Source organism: Rhea americana, unplaced genomic scaffold (genome assembly GCF_003343005.1).
Source record: "Rhea americana isolate MKP2758 unplaced genomic scaffold, rheAme1 scaffold_0, whole genome shotgun sequence".
Taxonomy (NCBI): Eukaryota; Metazoa; Chordata; class Aves; order Rheiformes; family Rheidae; genus Rhea; species Rhea americana.
The window spans coordinates 5,658,501-5,676,000 of NW_028185037.1; the positions used below are offsets into that span (position 1 = coordinate 5,658,501).

Sequence of the window (17,500 nt, forward strand, 5' to 3'; positions counted from 1 at the left end):
ATTTCTGCAGTTATTACCAGAATAGTCCATAGAAACAACTGATACAATCCTGATTGTTATCTAGTCTTCTTGTTTCAAGCTGGCCTGTAGAGTCTTACTCCTGCCTCACATCACAATTAGATCTGCCAGTTAGACCTCATGCTTATGCTCGATGCTAGGAAGGCAAGTACAAACTAACGTTTATTTCTYCATAATATTAGTAAATCTGTGTATGAGAAAGTATAAGGCTATTTAAAGAGGAGTTTGTTCAATTATTCTACTAAAAGAAACCCCGCTCGGCTAAAAAGGGTAATCTTTATATGTTTTTGTGCCCAGGGAGAGATTGGCAGAGAAATGTACATCATCAAACAAGGTGAAGTTCAAGTTCTTGGAGGCCCTGACGGTACAAAAGTCCTCGTTACACTAAGAGCAGGGGCTGTATTTGGAGAGATCAGGTACGTTTATCACTATTTTTAATGCTTTCCTTGGAATGTCAAATAATTAATGATTGTTTAACTTCTCMCTGCTAAGCACGGCTGCAAAAGTTGGGTAGCATTAACCAAGAGGATATCAAGCAAAGAAATGTAGACAAACTAAAGAAAAATAAAGTGAAACATCAGAGACTAATTTGGAAAGATTTGAGATCTCCAAATGGCAAATAATCTGTTKTAAGTGTTTTGGGCAATGCACTGTGGGTTATACAGACAGAATTTGCCTTCAGCATTGAGAAGATTTAACACATCTTCCTGCTCCAAGGTCTGCAATCTGGCAGGACTACATGTSTTTTTATCGCTCGTGTAGTGAGACTAGATGCCCTAGATGCCTAGATACACAGCAGATACTRAAAGTGATAATTAATTTCCAACAAGGGAGAGAAAATAAAAAATGAAACTGTTTCCCTCAGGAGCTGACATAGGGACTAAGTCACTAAAAATCAGRCACCCATAAATGAAAATGCATTTGTTTAAGAGAAATACATTTAAGAAAAATAAAATGGCTGACAAACCAGTTTTTGGGGTCTAAGTTTTTCTGGAGGAGAAAACTTTTCTCAGGTTTCTACAGATGTTTTTTCTGTTCCCCACATAGTTGCTATGCAAAATCCATTAACTTTTATGTGCCGTGTTCACCAGTCAGCCTAGCAAGTGCTGGATTTTAGGCACGGCATCYCCTGCTGAGGTTGGCCTGAAGAAAAAGTAATAAAATACATGTGCTGCTGCATGTGATAAACAGGGTCCTTGATTCCTTCCAGCTGCCTCCCTGTTACTGTTAATCCCCTTGCTGGTAGCTTTAATCTGCCTTTTGAAAAGTGGTAATCAGCACTGTGCCAGGTTCACGTTTATCTTCTACTTGCCCGTCTTTGTGGCAGTGGAAACATGCCAGCTTATGCAGTGATGTGTGTACAGAACTTGCTCAGACCTTCAAGGAGAAAACACCTGATCTATYGCATAGATACAGGCCTTTTTCATTGAGTGGAGAAATGAAAGTATATCAGCTGCTTGAGAGAAGGTTATTTTAAAAGTATTCCTCTGTGTGACAATATAATGTCAGAGCAAAGCCCCAGAACAAAATGCTGTGTTGTAAGCTATGTGGAAAGGCTGAGAATGCTCTGGTTTTCAATAAGGGATGGATACTGAAAAGATAAAAGAAAAAAGCTATAGCAGCTCAGATACATTACCCACCTACAAATTTCAATTATTTCTGAGTTCTTGATTTGCAGTGAGGACATTTTTTTTAGAAAAACATGAGAAATGATAATGATCAATTTTAATGCAAGGAAGRGATTGTCAAACTTTTAATCCAATGAAAGTGAGCATTTATTTCTTCATGAGATCCATACAACGACCAAAGTTTCATTCCACAATATATTTTACTCTGCACRTAATTGCCAATATGACCAATACTAGCCATATGTCAGTAAAACCCTCAGCAATGCTAGAAGCCTTCTACATGTCTAGTCTTGTTTTACTCATCATTTACTTACCATGTTGGTGGAGACAACATGACCTCCTTGCAAGAGTACCAGTACAGACACAGGTACTTTGGATGCAAGTGACCTAATCTTGAGGACAAACTTGAGGAGAAAATACACAACTGGGATACACRGAAAATGCACAACAGTCTACAAAACTGAAGAAAAACAAAGGCCTGAACTATTAAGTGTGTTAGTAAAGAATTATCCTCCTTGTGACAGTGTGTTAGAAAATAATGAGTTTATATAGCACTTCTCTGTATACGTTCTGTCAAGGTCTTTGAATAGTGCACAGTAGAAGAAAATGAAAAAACAAAAAACAAAACCCTCTTTAATGAATGAAATACTGCTTCACTTAGCACATCCAGGCTTTCCCCTCAGTATTCATAGCATGGCTATCACCACTGGTATCAAATTATCATGATTTACTTCTAACTTTTGATTCAAGTTTTGTTTAGAGAAATATGTCAGCTTCTTTCTCAGTGGTCTAACTATATAAGATACTTGCTAGTTAGTCTCAGTCTGTTCAAAATGCAAGTAAATCATCCTTGTCTCTATGGGAAAAAGAGCTGAAGAAAATAAAGAATTTTCATGCATTTCAAAAATTTAACAATGTTCAAAATGTGTTTGCCATTTTCCTGAATTATACTAGAAGACTAATGCAAGTTTAATGTTCATACCRGTTCTTTGCCAATTTCTTTCTTGAAAATCATTATAGAAACAGACTAAGTCATAGAAGCTGCCTTCCATTTAACGTCTTATCCTCATTACTAGATAATATCAGTTTGGGGAAGCAAAATAATCTTAGAAGCAGAGGCAAACAGATTGCTGCTCTAATCTGTGCCTGTCTGCACAGATAATTGAGAAATTCAGGAGAGGAAAACTATAACAAAATACTTCATTAGCCCAGAGAAGTTTACACTTTAAGCCAGATGTCTTTATTCATCTGTTTTGTCAGTTATTACACTAGCACAATTTCCCATCAGAAAACAGTAATTCTGGAAAAATTAAAACATTTTTCTATTATGTATAAAATTTTTGACAGGATTTTCTGCAAAAGTTTGGTCTCAGCTTTAGCCTTTCAACAGTTATGTTATTTTATCATCTATAAGACATGCAGAATATTCAACAGAATATTAAATGTTCTGAAAAATTAAATTTTCAGCTTTGGCCCCGAGTTTCCCACGAGGCAGCAGCTGCTGCTTCTCGACGAGCTTTAGCACTTGACGTTCTGCTCAGACGCAAGATCCGGCCGGACTTCTCTTTTCCTGTTCTTTCCCAGTTCTCCCCGTACGCCCGCGAGCGCCGGCTCGGGAGTTGCGAGGCCGCGTGTTGAGCGCTCCAGGCCCTGCGCCGCGTCTGCTCGCCTCGGCGAAGGGCGGCTTCCCGCAGAGAGCAATTAGACCGGGGAAACTGACAGGCTGATTCATCACCTCGACAGCTGGACACTTCGAAATTGAAATTGCTACCATAAGAACTCGAAAGATAACCYTTCACGCTAATATTACAGCATTTTAGGTTAATAACTGAAGTAAAAAAACGTAAGGCAGAAAAAGTAATTTCTCTATTAATAAGGATATTATAGCCTCAAGAACTACTACAARGTTCGTGTAGTTATTTTTAAAGATTTAGCCTATCACCCAACTGTTAGCATACTGGCCAGAACAGACCCAGTCATGAAGTCCATAATCTTGTCCTTAGTCAAAGATGATTTAGTTAGAGCAAGGCCTTACTYGTAAAATTCACCTCACGTCATTTCTGTAAGGAAAAAGCTGATCTCTGTAGTCAGAGTCTGCCTCGATGAAACGAGTTTTCTCTTAGAAGAGCCTGAAACTGCTAGTTCTAAGATTTGTTGCACAGAGATTCATCAGAGCACAGGTGGTTGGAATTCTCTTTAGCTGCTGTCCCTGTTGTGCAGATGCCTGTTTTTCTATCTGAAGAACTGATACACTRGATTTTCAACTTGAGTTCATCTGTTGATTGGGTCACAAAAACATGTGTGTTTGCATGTATGTAAAAATAGCCTTATACACCTAGTTCCAGAGATCTCATGTTATGCTTCATAAATCAAGTATAATCAATATAATCCAATATTTATAAATTTCATGTATAAATATCCTTAAAACTGAAAGTAAATATTAATATATCCTTAAKTAATATTAAGGTTAAATTTTAAATTGTATCTAATGGAAGATGGGTCCACATTTATCCTTTACAATTAACCTTTAAATTTGGATATTATTGAATTTTCTTTATAAACAATTCTGAGGAAAACAGTTAAGGGAAAAATTTCTATGGTAGATCTCCTTTAATACAGTGATAAAGCAACTTTTAATACTAAGAATAAAATGCATCTTCTTTTGCTTAACACCATAGCTGAGAAGTGAGGTCTCTCTGTTTGTTTAATGCAAGATGAGCAACTTAATTGTTATTTGTACATCATAATTTTACATGGATATCATTCTTATGCTCAAGTACTGCTTGCTAAGACAGTCTAATGCCTTATTTATAAAACAAAAAAGCTGCCTTCTCACACAGAGAGACCTGTCTGGTTTTAACTGTCAGGTTCAAAGACCTTCTCAACCTACATCATTCAACKTACCAACAGGCAAACGTGAGATGAGATATGTGAGAAGACTGAAAACCAGAGACCCACCAAAGTTACTCGCTCAGGAAAAATAAAATTCTTGGGCTGGAGAATAATTCTTTCGCTGTAAATACCTCTTTCAATAATATCAGAGGTGCACTGCTCTACTTCTCGTGTGAATCACTTTCAACAATAAAACTGAGGGAATTCATAGCTCACCTRAGGACTAAAACAAAAGTAGTCCTTGCCCTGAACTGTGACTATCCAGCAAGACCTTTCACAATCCTTAGCATCAGCASAGACCTGACTAGTAGCGACAATTTGCCTTCTTGAGGCAAAAAGATATTTTCTATCCTAACTGCAAAAAAAGTTTGCAGAATATCAGACATAGCAGTTGGGTAAGGGAACCTTGTGATGAGTTTAGCGGCAAACACCAGCAAAGAGACTCCCCATGATGGCAAGAATCAACCTGACTGTCTATGTTTATTTTCATTCCAGCCTATTAGCAGCAGGCGGAGGAAATCGGAGGACAGCCAACGTGGTGGCTCACGGTTTTGCCAACCTTTTCATTTTAGACAAGAAGACCCTCAATGAAATCTTGGTGCACTATCCTGACTCAGAAAAGATTCTGATGAAGAAAGCAAAGTATGTCCTAATAGTAATTTTTAAATCAAATTGTTTACTTGTGGAATGAATAGTTGTGGCTTCTAGACAGATTTACACTCATTTCCTGGAAGAATAACAAATGTAAACACRTTTGTATTTAGATGTCAAWTTTTYCTGACAGYATTTAGTGAAAGCCATGGTCTTGGCAGGGATGACAAGAGCTGTGATAATGTGGTAAATAAAATGAAGTTCTGAATGCAGCCACCTTCCCCTTTATATTCAAGGTAACAAAACAAATAGGAGGTACAAATACATATCAGGACTCCTTATATACCCAAGAAAGATAGATATTGCAAGACAGATGTCAGGCAAGGAGMAGGTTTTCAAAGGTACAGCTGAGCACGTGCAATTAACTCTATAGACATAAGCTTTAACGTACCACAGACTTGCATAYATTTCCAAAATCCTAAAGAGTAGATATGCATTTGAAGTACGGCCTGACAAGATCAGAGGTAAGTACACCGATCTGAGAGGTGTACAAAGGAATTATAGAACAGGATTTTGCATTGACACTGTTTTTCACCTTTCTTTGGCTGTAACTTGCTTGGGTGAGCTTCCCTGGACTTTGTAAATGCAAAATATTGTAAGATTTTGTCAAAACAAAATGATGAAAATGAGTACCTTGCCACCTTTTAAATCTAAAATGTCCAAACACATGAAACAGTTTTTTCATTATTAGCATACTTTAGAACTCTATTGTTCTGAATTGTTCCCCTGCATTGACATCAAAAGGTGGAAGACCTCCAAGATCTGAAATTCTACCACAGGAGACAAAACATAGTATAGGAGTGACATATTTAGTGAAAGTGCCATCAAACAGTTGTATTCAGCATGTTTCAACAATCCTGGTTATCTAATAGCAGTGTCAGAATCATCACTTTCCTGAGAAGCAAGAAACAAATACAGAATGGGCTTATTGCCTAGCCCGTAGGGTGTTTACCAAAACAGTCTGTTGGACTCTTGCCCRTGGCACTTCCTGTTCATGGTATAASGTTTAGCAAGAGAGAAAGGAAATCTGAATCCATAAGAATATAATGAAGCCTAATAGCCAAAAACAATGAGGAGCTTAGATGTTAAGCAAGGGCAAGCAGAAGCATGCAYGTCAGCCAGTCATTAGGAGGTTATTGACAGGGAGTCTGCGACATTAAAAAATGCCAGGAAAGGCTAGTCTTTCACCAACAGCAGTGTCCAGATGAACTGAAGACAGGGAGCTTATATCCAGACTCAGCGATGGATCCCTAAATGAGACAGGAGGGTTGATGTAATGCCTATGACACCAAACAGGGGAGCAGGAAATACACAGATCTTGCCCATTTGGTGAAGACACTAATGGTCTTCAGAGAGGCTGATTTTAAAAGCTGTCATCAACTGGTGGGAGGGTAGAACAAATCCACTGACTGATAGTCCCCCAGCAATTATACTTCCTACTTTGTCTCCAGCTTCATTCTAATATTGGCATGACCAACTCAGCTTGTTATTTCAGCTTTTGTCTCTCACCACTTTCTCCTGTCTCCTTGCCCACCCCCATCTTATCCTGCCAAGCCATTCTGGATAGCCCTTCGCAGCAGCAGGAGCTTAATCATTAGCCACGCACAGYGTATATAGTCACATTTAGGCCCAAAGCCCTTTCTAGGTACCAGCCTTACCTAAGGATATTGTCTGTAATTTTCAAAATACGTAGGATTATTTTTTTAAGCATACTATTCTGTGCTGGAGGCCACGTACTCTGCTTACCTGTCTGGGCATCCATTAATTCATCCCAAAGCTCCCATGCACTGTGTATGGCATCCATATGTCCTGAAAAACTAGGCACAAACCTGTGCCCTATTTTGATAAAGATTTGCAGTTATGTTCAATTTTGGAATCATGTCATTAGTTGTTAGTTGTTCTGTCCTGAAAGGTTTACAGTGAAGATCTCTGTGGAATAACATTGRCCATCTCACACCTGTAAAAGGCCTCTTGAAATAAACTACCTGATATAACTCAAAGGAGTTATTCAAGCAATGAATTTGTTCTGTTATCACCTGCCTGATATTCATTGCACATGTAAGTAATTAATCCATGGAAGCTGCTTAAGTGTACCTTCTTAATTTATGACAAAAAAAAAAAAAAAAAAACACAAAAAAAACCCTTCACTGCTGAAATTCTCAAACTTGCAAAGTACAAAACACTTGAAAAAAGTAGCAGTATTATGGGGTTTACCATATTTTAGGCTGCCAGAATAGTCCTGGCTCACAAAAAAACTCAAGTCAGGACTTTTGCAAGGATAGAAAAGTTGCCTTGAAAACCATAACCTAAATGAAACTGAAAACATGGGAGTCTGCTGCTCTTCACTAGTTCTATCTGTCTCGAAACTCTTGTCCTTAACTTCATGGTTCTTTACTTGTCTCATGACTGGCAGCACTAGTAATTTTAATATCTTAAAGGTAACTTACAGAAGACCAAAATAAGTGCCGCTCTGTAGCCTGAGCTCTGAGAGTTGAGCCATGCCAAAAGTTAGTGAATTGTTACCTCCACAAGCATCAGCTGGACTCCAAATAGGGCAGTAAACACACTCTGAATTTACACCCAGAAGGCCAGATAAGAGAGATGGTCACCAGGTTCAAGGCATCTCTCTCCCCTCACCTCTCTCCCCCCAACAATTTTACACCTTATAAAGCTCCTGTCTTCTTTATGATACCTTAATCAGAGTCTGCACTTCTTTATTCTACAGGATATTGGTAAGAAATTCCAGATTAGATTAGAACAGCAGCTTCCAATTTTCTGTAAGATGTACTAGARAAGTATACCAGGATAAATGCCTTGCTCTTTCCAGCTTGTTCTTGGCTCCTGGAACTGGGATAAAAAATTGGCTAGAGAAGTTGCTTGATCATCATCCTTGAATTCAAGTTTTGCATGAACTTTTCTCAGTTTCTGAACACTGCTGTGTGCTCTCTTTCTTTCCTGTCTCCAGGGTGCTGCTGAAGGAGAAGGGGAAACCTGCTCCTGGGCCACAGCAGCCCCGGGGCTTGGCTGGCCTGTTTGGGCAGAAACAGGAAACTCCAAAACTGTTCAAGGCAATGCTCGGAGGWAAAGGAAAAACAGGCCTCACTATGCTGCTGAAGCTGAAGAGAGAACAAGAAGTTCAGGTAATGCCACAGAAAGCAGAATAGATTCCTGCAGGGAGAAGCTAATGGGAGAACTTGGGAAGAGTAGAGGAAAATGTAGCCTTATCAGTGTAATCAATGGCTCAAATCTTCCTGGACCTGGATTCTATGTCAGACAGAGAAAACAAAAGCAAAAAAGATTCAAGGAAAAAAGGAAAAAAAAAAACAAAAAACAAACAAACAAAAAAAAACAAAAAACAAAAAAAAGCCCATATGCTGTAAGGCAAAAATAGATTTTACAAAGACCTCCATCTGATCTTTTACTTTTATCTAAACAAAAGTAAATACAGAAGTATCCTAACACAGTAATAGGATTCAGCTGACTCAAGTACAGAGTCRATATACTTTCCATCTTAAGTTCAGACCTTTCTTATTGCAAATCTTGAGGACAAAACTTTAAGTTTAGCCCACACAGCTAAACCTGATTCAATGTGTAATATATTGCACTTATGAGAAAACTGTTATTACAGTTGATGGAAAAAAATTCCTGCATTATCAACTCTTCTGAGAAATGTTCATGTTAGTAAGAAGCTACTCAGTTTTACATAGTTACCCAGAAGTGACAGAACCCTATTCTATCTTTAATAGCTGAACTGGCATTTTTTAAAAATTAAATATAAAATTTAGTTCATACAGGTTTCTACAATACTACTACTGAAGCAAAAACTTAAATATTTTATTTCTATAGTACTAAAATAAATATATAAAGGAAAGTAAGATCTGAAGAAAGATTTGTGTGACCTAAAACACATTTCATCCTGACATATTAAGAAGCAGACACTATCACTACCCATAACATTTTCTAGGTTTTATTTTGACATCTTCATTTTGAAATAACATTTTTCACTTAGAAATTTAGTTTCAGTAGCTGAATGCAAAATTATGTACCTTGTATAATCTTAATCACAGTACCCACACTGTGCCTTACAACACACACAGAATAGAATTGCTTAAATTTCCTCTGAAGCAWTTGGAAATGCATTAACTTTTCATTTCTAGGAAAATCAGACTAAAGCAGATGAGAAGCCTGAACAAGGTGAGAAGAAACCTGAACAAGAGGATAAGAAACGTCTGGAACCTATACCCCCTGTACAAAGGGAAAAGCTGAATGCAGACACTAAGCCCACACCAAGCGCAGTTACGCACAGAGGAATCGCTAACAAGTCTCTAATCATTAGTATGTCTCCTTCACCCATAGCAGGTGAAGGAGAGATCCTTAAAGTTGAAGTTGAAGAGAAGAAAGAGGAATAGATGGGTTCTTTAGGCTGAGACCATTAGACCTTATCCAATGTCTTGCTGAAAGAGGACTTGCATGACCTTGCTTAGAGGTACAAAAGATAAAAGTAGAGACTGCTCAAGTGATAATCTACCCCAGCTCCTTTTCTTTCCTCCCTCCTCTCCCAAGACAACTGGATAAATTATTGTATACTTACCTTTTGACTTTGATATCGAAGAGAGAACTTCTGGTGAGATAGGAATTAGAGCTCAGATTGTATTTCAGGACTTCTTTCTTGTTTTGTCCATGCTTTCCATTATCTCTTACTCTGTCTTGTTCCTGCTTCTCCTTTTCCCTCTTCCCTATTCTCTCTTTCCTGCTCCTCTTCCTATTGCTCAGTTTGCTTCTAATTTTCATATGTATTCTCTTCTATTTTATTCTCTGGTTTCCCATAGTTATCTTTTTTTCTTGTTACTGCATTACTGTTGCTAAGGTTGGCCATATTTCTCTCCATCCTTCTCTCTCCTCCTCTTATACCTCTAATTGGTGATTTGCTTTTGTGACCAGGGTGGCACAGTGCCGAAAACTGTTTGTGTTTGGATGCTTTAGCTTGGTAGAGGGCTACATTGACCATGCCCGCCCCCATCCCCCCTTCCCCCCAAAAAAAGAAAACAACAAAATACAAGCAGCCTGCAGAATTACTGACAACTTTTTCAAAGAAGGATCCTCTGCTCCAGTTTTCTCTATTGACTCTGGTGAATAAAACTGACTTTTTTGTTTGTTTGTTTGCTTTCCCCAGAAGTGACCTTTGAGTTGCTGACTAATGTGTTTGATCTCCTTAAGGGGTTGGGCATTAATAATGCTCCCTGAAGACAGGACAAGCAGCTGATAACTGTCTTACTTTCTGAACAAAGCTGGTATGTGAACTGGCCACCATGGAAACTATAAAGGCAGGATTTAACGTTTTGTCTCAGTTGTGCACTGCTCCAGCCAATGCATTGACCGCTGCAATGGTTCACCTCCATCGCATGGTGCAAAGCAAGCCCCGTGCTTTACAAGGGCTCGGCTACGTCATACCTGTAAGCTGAAGTAAACCCTTTACCAGGGCCACAGCTGAAAGGGCTACAGCTTTCTAACAAGAGGCTCCTCCACTGTCAACACTCTGCATCAAACCATCAATTACCTTTGCTTTGTTCACTTACAGATGGTAACAACAATACACAGGTGCATCTAAAGAAACAACTGCTAGGATAAAACAAGAGAAAACCACCTGCAAAGTGCCAGTTATCCTCCAAATCCTTCTGTTCCGCAACTTCGTGCTTCCTCTCTCTTCCCATCCACTTTCAGTTCCAAGAACAAAAGCTGTTTTCCAGAGACCAGCCAAGACATTGCAAGAGCAGGCTTCACAGCTGCTCAGTGGTCCAGCTGAGCAAGACACAGGTAAAGCACAATGGCGAAATGAAACAATTCACTGTGTAGGCTATATATGGCCCTATATGCTACATATTATATGGGCCTGTTTTATAAAGCCCTTGAACTTCTCTAGTCAAAGGCAATGGGATTAAGGATGAGCATCTCATACAAGGACAAGCTGGGACAGATCGAACTGTTCAGCCTGAATTAGTGAAGGCTCAGCAGAGGAGGGACAGGGCCAGACTCTTCTCAGTGGTTCCCAGTGACAAGATAAAAGGCAATGGGTACAAACTCGAATAGAGAAAATTCTACCTGAATACAAGAAAACATTTCTTCAGTGTAATAGTGGCTGAACACAGGAACAGGTTGTCCAGAGACTGTGGAATCTCCATCCTTGGGAGATGCTCAAAAACTGACGGGACACAGTCCTGGGCAACCTGCTGTAGCTGACCATGCTTGAGCAGGGGGGTTGGACCAGAGGATTTCCAGAGGTACCTTCCAACCCCAGCTAGTCTGTGATTTCATGAAAGCTGGCAAACCAACTAAAATCTGCCTGAATAAAAGCTAGATGAATTAATTTTGTATGTTGTATATTCCACATGTTCTCTGGGATGACTAAAAAGCAATTCTYAAAACAAAATAAAAATTTCTGTTGCGTTAACAATGAAGTCAAGGTTTAGCTGCTACATGGTAAGATTCATCTTTATTTGCATATTACTTGTTATTTGGTATGTAAAAATAAAAAGATAACTTTTATAACAGAGGTGGAAAATAAGAGACATCATAAAGAATTATTCATCTATTGCACATCCAGAAATACATAGATACAATAACAAAATTAGAAATATTGCAGAAYGCTTGCTTCACAAACAAGGCCTTCTGAGAGTAAGAAGGATCTATGAATACATTACAATATATGGCTCTTACATCATTYTTTGAGGCAGAGATGGCAAATCATTATGAAAGGGGAGAAAAGTACATAATTCTCCAAATTTAAAGATTTTTATATTGATAAGTGGAGTTCTTATTGCAAGAGATCTGACTCCCTTCTACCTGCACAAATGCTGCCAGTAACTTTAAAACAAGTATTTTTGCTGTTGGCATACTGAAGTTCATCAGTCATACACTGACATTACAAAGCAAAGGCTGACACTGCAGCAGCACACGTTACATTGCAGCAGCAGAGCATCCCATGTGAGTTATGCTACAGCTCTCAACAGTTCAGGTTTGCAGGAAAGGTTGTCAGTTCTGGCTTYAAAATTATTAACTTATGCACAGCTCTCAAGTTTTTTAGACCCAAAAGAAAGAGGAAAAATGTCAATGTTTGCATAAGATCATGGCTACCCAGAACTAGCATCCACCTGGTTTCCTCTGACTTCCTACATTTCTATAGTAGGAGTATTTTTCCCTTTACTTCCCAGAATTCCTCCAAGGTTTTTTTTTGTTTGTTTGTTTGTTTGTTTTGGAGAGTAGGGCAGCAGAGGCAGGAAGGTGCCTACAATCCAATTATTTGCAGGATCTCCACCAAAAGAAATGGCACATGGCACAAGTAGCCAGGACACAGGAACGTTCTAGCAYAGCAGAATCATCTGTGTAATCACATCTTTAGTCTAAGAACATGAGCATGCAGGTGAATGTATGTGAACACTGTTCCTGCTTAAATTGATACCACCCCGGGATGGCAGTAGCCTAGTTAAGAATAGTTTTCCCAACTGATCTGCACTCTGTCTTCCTTGCTCCTGCAGATCTAGATACCTTCCCTTGGTTCWTCAGACACTACTGACAAAGCAAGGTATACAAGTTTCAGCCTCTTTAAAAACTGCTTTGAATCAGGTGCAGATCAGGTGAGGAGTATTCAAGCTTTTCCTTATGCAAGAGAGAGACAGCTGAACCACAGCCTTTCACAGTCTGAGCTCTTACGTGAAAGTAATCAAGCATCCATTACTGAGTAAAACAAACCATCTATATTTGAGAGCAGAGGTGTTCTGCCAGTTACTAGCAGACTCTAAGCAGCTCATCAGAAGCCACTCCATCTGTAGCAGACACACTTTCCTTCTCCCCCTCCCCAGCGCCCTCCTTCTCTAGGATCCTATGTGCCAAACTCCTTCACATGGAAAGCAGTCATATAACAGAATAGAGGAAAAAAAGCCTCATGGGAAAGATGATGGCTAGGTGCAGGACATTTTATGCATTTTATAGCCTGCTGCTAGGAGACATCCATATGTGAATACGCTACCCTCCTTGTTTCGGTGGAGCAATTTGTTTCTTACCCCAGTGGTAAAGTGGGTGAAGACGAACTCACCGGTGTGCAAGTATTATGTATAGCTTAAATTATAGGCCAGATGCTTTAAAGAAATGTCAAGACCTACTGCATGTGTAAGATATATTAAGCTGTTCCAGAAACTAATTCTACCCTGTGGATTCCTGACTTGTGGAGATGTTGAGCGATTTACTGCAGTGCTTAGATGATGCAACTTGCGGTATCAAAGCTCAGGTTCTCTATAACACCACACTTTCTCTCTAGTACCTCTCAGCTTCCCTGTAAAGTATCTTAGACTTGATTATACTTGAATGTCAAGATACTATGAAGGGTAAAGTAGGACAGTATATTTGAAAACTAAAAATAAACGTACAAACCCTCATCCTTCTCTACTTAAGAGTAGAAGCCTCTCTGAAAAAGGACTTGAAAAATYGACCATAACTGTATCGAACAGCCTGAATGGGGAAACTCTAATGTGGCAAGGGGAAGAAACACTCACTGCTAAACTGTSTGACCTCAGAACTCTTTTTTTGCCYAAAGCCAGTATCTTCTGCTTTATAAAATACACAGTGCACATTTGTAAYCACTGAACAAAACAGGCATTTCCCCTCTCATCTGGTAATCTCTGTTACATATCTGAGYCATCTGAAGCTTTTGGAACACTCATTATAGCAACTGCAAAAGCATTGTTCACTGTTTCATAGAAAATGCTGAATAAGAAAGCACATCAGTATACTGAAATTACAGTTTTAATGCATAGGCATTGTAAATCAGTTAACTTCATCAAAACTGAAATACATACAGAAAGTACTTTTAAAAAATTCTGGTCATGGTTGGTTATTTCCTTACTGTACATATGCATATATTAAGACCATTAAATGGCAAAAAACATCTGATTATGAAGACTGCTATACATCATTTTTATCACAAGGTGGTGCAAGCGACCTACAAGCACATTCACTTTGCAAAGAACTTTGACAGCACTTGCTTTGTCACCATCAAGCTATTAAGGCATTTGTTACTTAAATATGTTATGTATTAACAAAAGAAAAAAAAAAGAAAAAAACAACAGAATAATACTCTCCACCCTGTGACTCACAATTTAGTGCATTTCTTGCCTCAGTATATTGTTTCAGCCAGACTGGGAAGTTTCCAAACTTTTCAAYAGGCTGTTTGTTGTATACCTCTAAGAGAGGTATCATTTGGAAAATGGTTCTTGCTGCTATCAGTTCTGAAACTCTTTTACATATAAAGAGAAGCAGGTATCACTGATACACTGTCTACGTAATTCCCTAAGCAGGAGAAGTAAGGGCATACTTTCCAAATACAAATTAACTCTCTACTCTAGAAATCAATTTACATATAATCAGAATACCAACAAACCAAAAGAATTTTGTGTATTTTATATGCAGTAGAACTTTGACATAAAATACCTATTACCACCCTCAACTGCATTTAAATGCGCTTCCACTGCAACCTAAGACAGAACTGGTAAGGTAACTCGATGCAGCATCATTTTTATGACAGGCAGCTCAGGGAAACTTCAGCAGTATTCTGTACTCCTATGAGTAGCATATGTCCACTACAATGAATATAGATGAAGCATCTGATTCTCTCTCCAAATGGAACACCTGGCTGTGAAACAGTTTACTGCTCCAAAATCATATTATATCAATTTGCAGCTGTGATTCATATTTATTATAACTACTTCCTTGATCTTAATATTTTGTTGCATTTCTGACATGACAATTCATTATATTTTATGTATAAAGTAGTAACATATTTGCACTTCACTAGTAAAGGATGACTGCAGATTTTTATAAAAAATAAAAACATAAACGAGATTAAAAAAAGAAAGTAAGCTTGGCTTAATACAAAACAAAATCTTTTCCTCACTATTTCACTATCAGAACTATTTGGGAGCCTCCAGGGAAAAAGGGAGTGGGGAGTAATATTAATTCATAACTGATATTGAGGCAACTGTCTACAAACCATTGGGTATGCTTTACAGGATGTGTAAGACAATCACAATACATATCTTTCAGCTATCAATATTAATGTGAATTCAGAATTTTGACAGGATTATACTCATATGGAAAAAGGATAAAACCAGACCAGCTCCAGTAACTAAAAAAGGCACATAGGCTATGTTCTCGTGCAATCTTGACTGCCCACAAAGAGGTTAAATTTAAGTGTTAGCTCGTTTTGTTCTAACACATTATAGCTAGATCATTCAAAATCAGATCAGCTGGATGATGTCTAATTCTAAAGCATTTCAAATACTTAAATGCAAAATTAGTATTTAGGATGGGAATTTTGGAAGTGATAAAGGAGACCTTTACATCCAAATATGTTACATACATTGACAAGATCAGAAAAGACTGCTTACAACAGCAAGCAGTAGTGCCGTTGGGAAACAAGAAAATCTGATCTGTCCACTAAGCAAATACATCACGCCATACTCTTTCTTATGTTCTATTCTGCAAGACAAAAATGGTGAACAGAAAACACAAGGCAAGAAGTTTTTAAAAAAAAATGTTGTCTGCCCTAGAGAAAAATGGTAGGATTATAGGATTAGAATTTAGAGACTTTCTTAAATCTTCCTTTTGCGGGCAAGGATGGAAGATTGTTTTTTGCAGGCACTTTTTATTTGTTAGCTAATCAAAAAGATGCATGATTCAAAATACAATGAACCAGTAAAAAATATGTACTACTTTCAAGAACCACCTTTGCTTGATAATACGCATTTATAAAACCGAGAAAACACATTTTTAATTGTAAAGTGAATTCTCACTTCACAGTAAGTTCCACTGAAGATCGATAGTCATATGTGATTGTTTTACAGAAGAAAAAAGGATGAAGGACAACCTGAAGTTCCCATTTTCCAGCATAGTACACACTCAAACGTATCTTACAGCCTCTACAGTGTCAGCCTTGAAGGCTAAGAGCACGCTTCTGAGATGTCTGAGGTTTGCCTCGACTCACTTCGGTTATCCCTGTAACACACTGAGAGACCGTATACTACAAAGGAGTTATACTTAATGACTTGTTTGGCTAATATTCACACAGCCCTGGATCCCAGGCACTRGCAAAAGGCACTAAAATGGCAAATGTCAAGTATGCAAGCAAGAATGGCTTTTACACTCTGTTCTGGCACTAGTCTAATTCTGCCACTACTGTCACAAAATTCTGTTATGGTAGCTTAACAGAAACAGAAGCATGAAGCATTCCAGATTTGTTGAAGCACATACTTTTACCTGCTTGGTGTAGACATCCTCTTCTGCACGTTAGCCCCATTTATAACCACTGAGAAATGGCAGTACTCTATGGAAATCCCCACTAAAATAACTGAATCATCTCACTGGACATATTTATCTAATAAATGTACAAGGCAGCCATTACCTCTCAATTGTTCTCCATGAATATATAACTTCTTTTTGCTGTTACTTTTCAAAATAAAATGCACCCACACAATTCCTTTTCCACAAATCAATAGTTAGAACAATCATAATTTTGGCTCTTAAAAAGGCACACTTGGCAAAGTACTGATTTGCAGGCAAAAGCTAATAGACATTACCATACAGGTTTGTGTGTATAAATGTATACAAAAGTATCTCAAGAACCAAAGCCAAGAAAAGAAGGCACAAAGTCTTAAGCTCCCCTCCTCAACCCCTTCACTTTGCAGCAGGATTCTTAGGAGGCTGAAGTTTGTAGGTGCTGAAGTAGTTCACCACTTGCTGAGGGACTTCTGCCAGGACACATTGTGCCAGAGCTTCTTTTGGAGCCTTATTAAAAAAAAAGAACAGGAAGTTTCAGGTTCCATTAACAGTCAGAGGAGATCCTAAGAGGTGCAACTGCAGAGGAATTTACACAGCGCCCATGTCAGAGAGAGGGAAGTTTCCCTGCCATCTTTACCTTTTCACTCCCATTACCAGTGACCAGCTGACTGCCTCTTTCCACCGAAGCCATACGAACTCGATGTCCGTAGTACTGGAGTATCTTTCATGACATAAAATTTATATATGCATGTATATGCACACACACACACACACACACACACACACACACACGTATTTGTCACATACACTGCAGACACGGAACTTAGCCATGTCAATACACTTCTCTTCAGCGGCTTGTCTAACCATCTGTCACCTTGGACCCCAGTTTTCATCCACTGTAATTCCATGGCTACGCAGCAAGTCCTCTGCAGAGACTCATTGCAAGACAAAGTATCCACTGAACAAAAAATTTCCCTTTTTCTAGG

The 17,500-nt window shown here is 38.6% G+C and overlaps 2 protein-coding genes across 2 annotated transcripts in view; one reads left to right on the forward strand and one right to left on the reverse strand.

The window, feature by feature from the left end:
- Positions 1-9,786, forward strand: part of CNGB3 (cyclic nucleotide gated channel subunit beta 3) — a 92,062-nt gene extending 82,276 nt beyond the window's left edge. The window contains exons 16-19 of the mRNA XM_085299206.1: positions 316-434; positions 5,034-5,180; positions 8,155-8,329; positions 9,347-9,786. Of these exons, the coding sequence (XP_085155332.1) occupies positions 316-434; positions 5,034-5,180; positions 8,155-8,329; positions 9,347-9,598 (693 nt within the window). The 3' untranslated portion in view covers positions 9,599-9,786. The remainder of the gene's footprint in view (positions 1-315; positions 435-5,033; positions 5,181-8,154; positions 8,330-9,346) is intronic.
- A 1,865-nt stretch (positions 9,787-11,651) lies between these two features.
- The window catches only part of CPNE3 (copine 3), a 34,153-nt gene continuing 28,304 nt past the window's right edge, over positions 11,652-17,500 (reverse strand). The window contains exon 16 of the mRNA XM_085308668.1: positions 11,652-17,021. Within this exon, the coding sequence (XP_085164794.1) occupies positions 16,911-17,021 (111 nt within the window). The 3' untranslated portion in view covers positions 11,652-16,910. The remainder of the gene's footprint in view (positions 17,022-17,500) is intronic.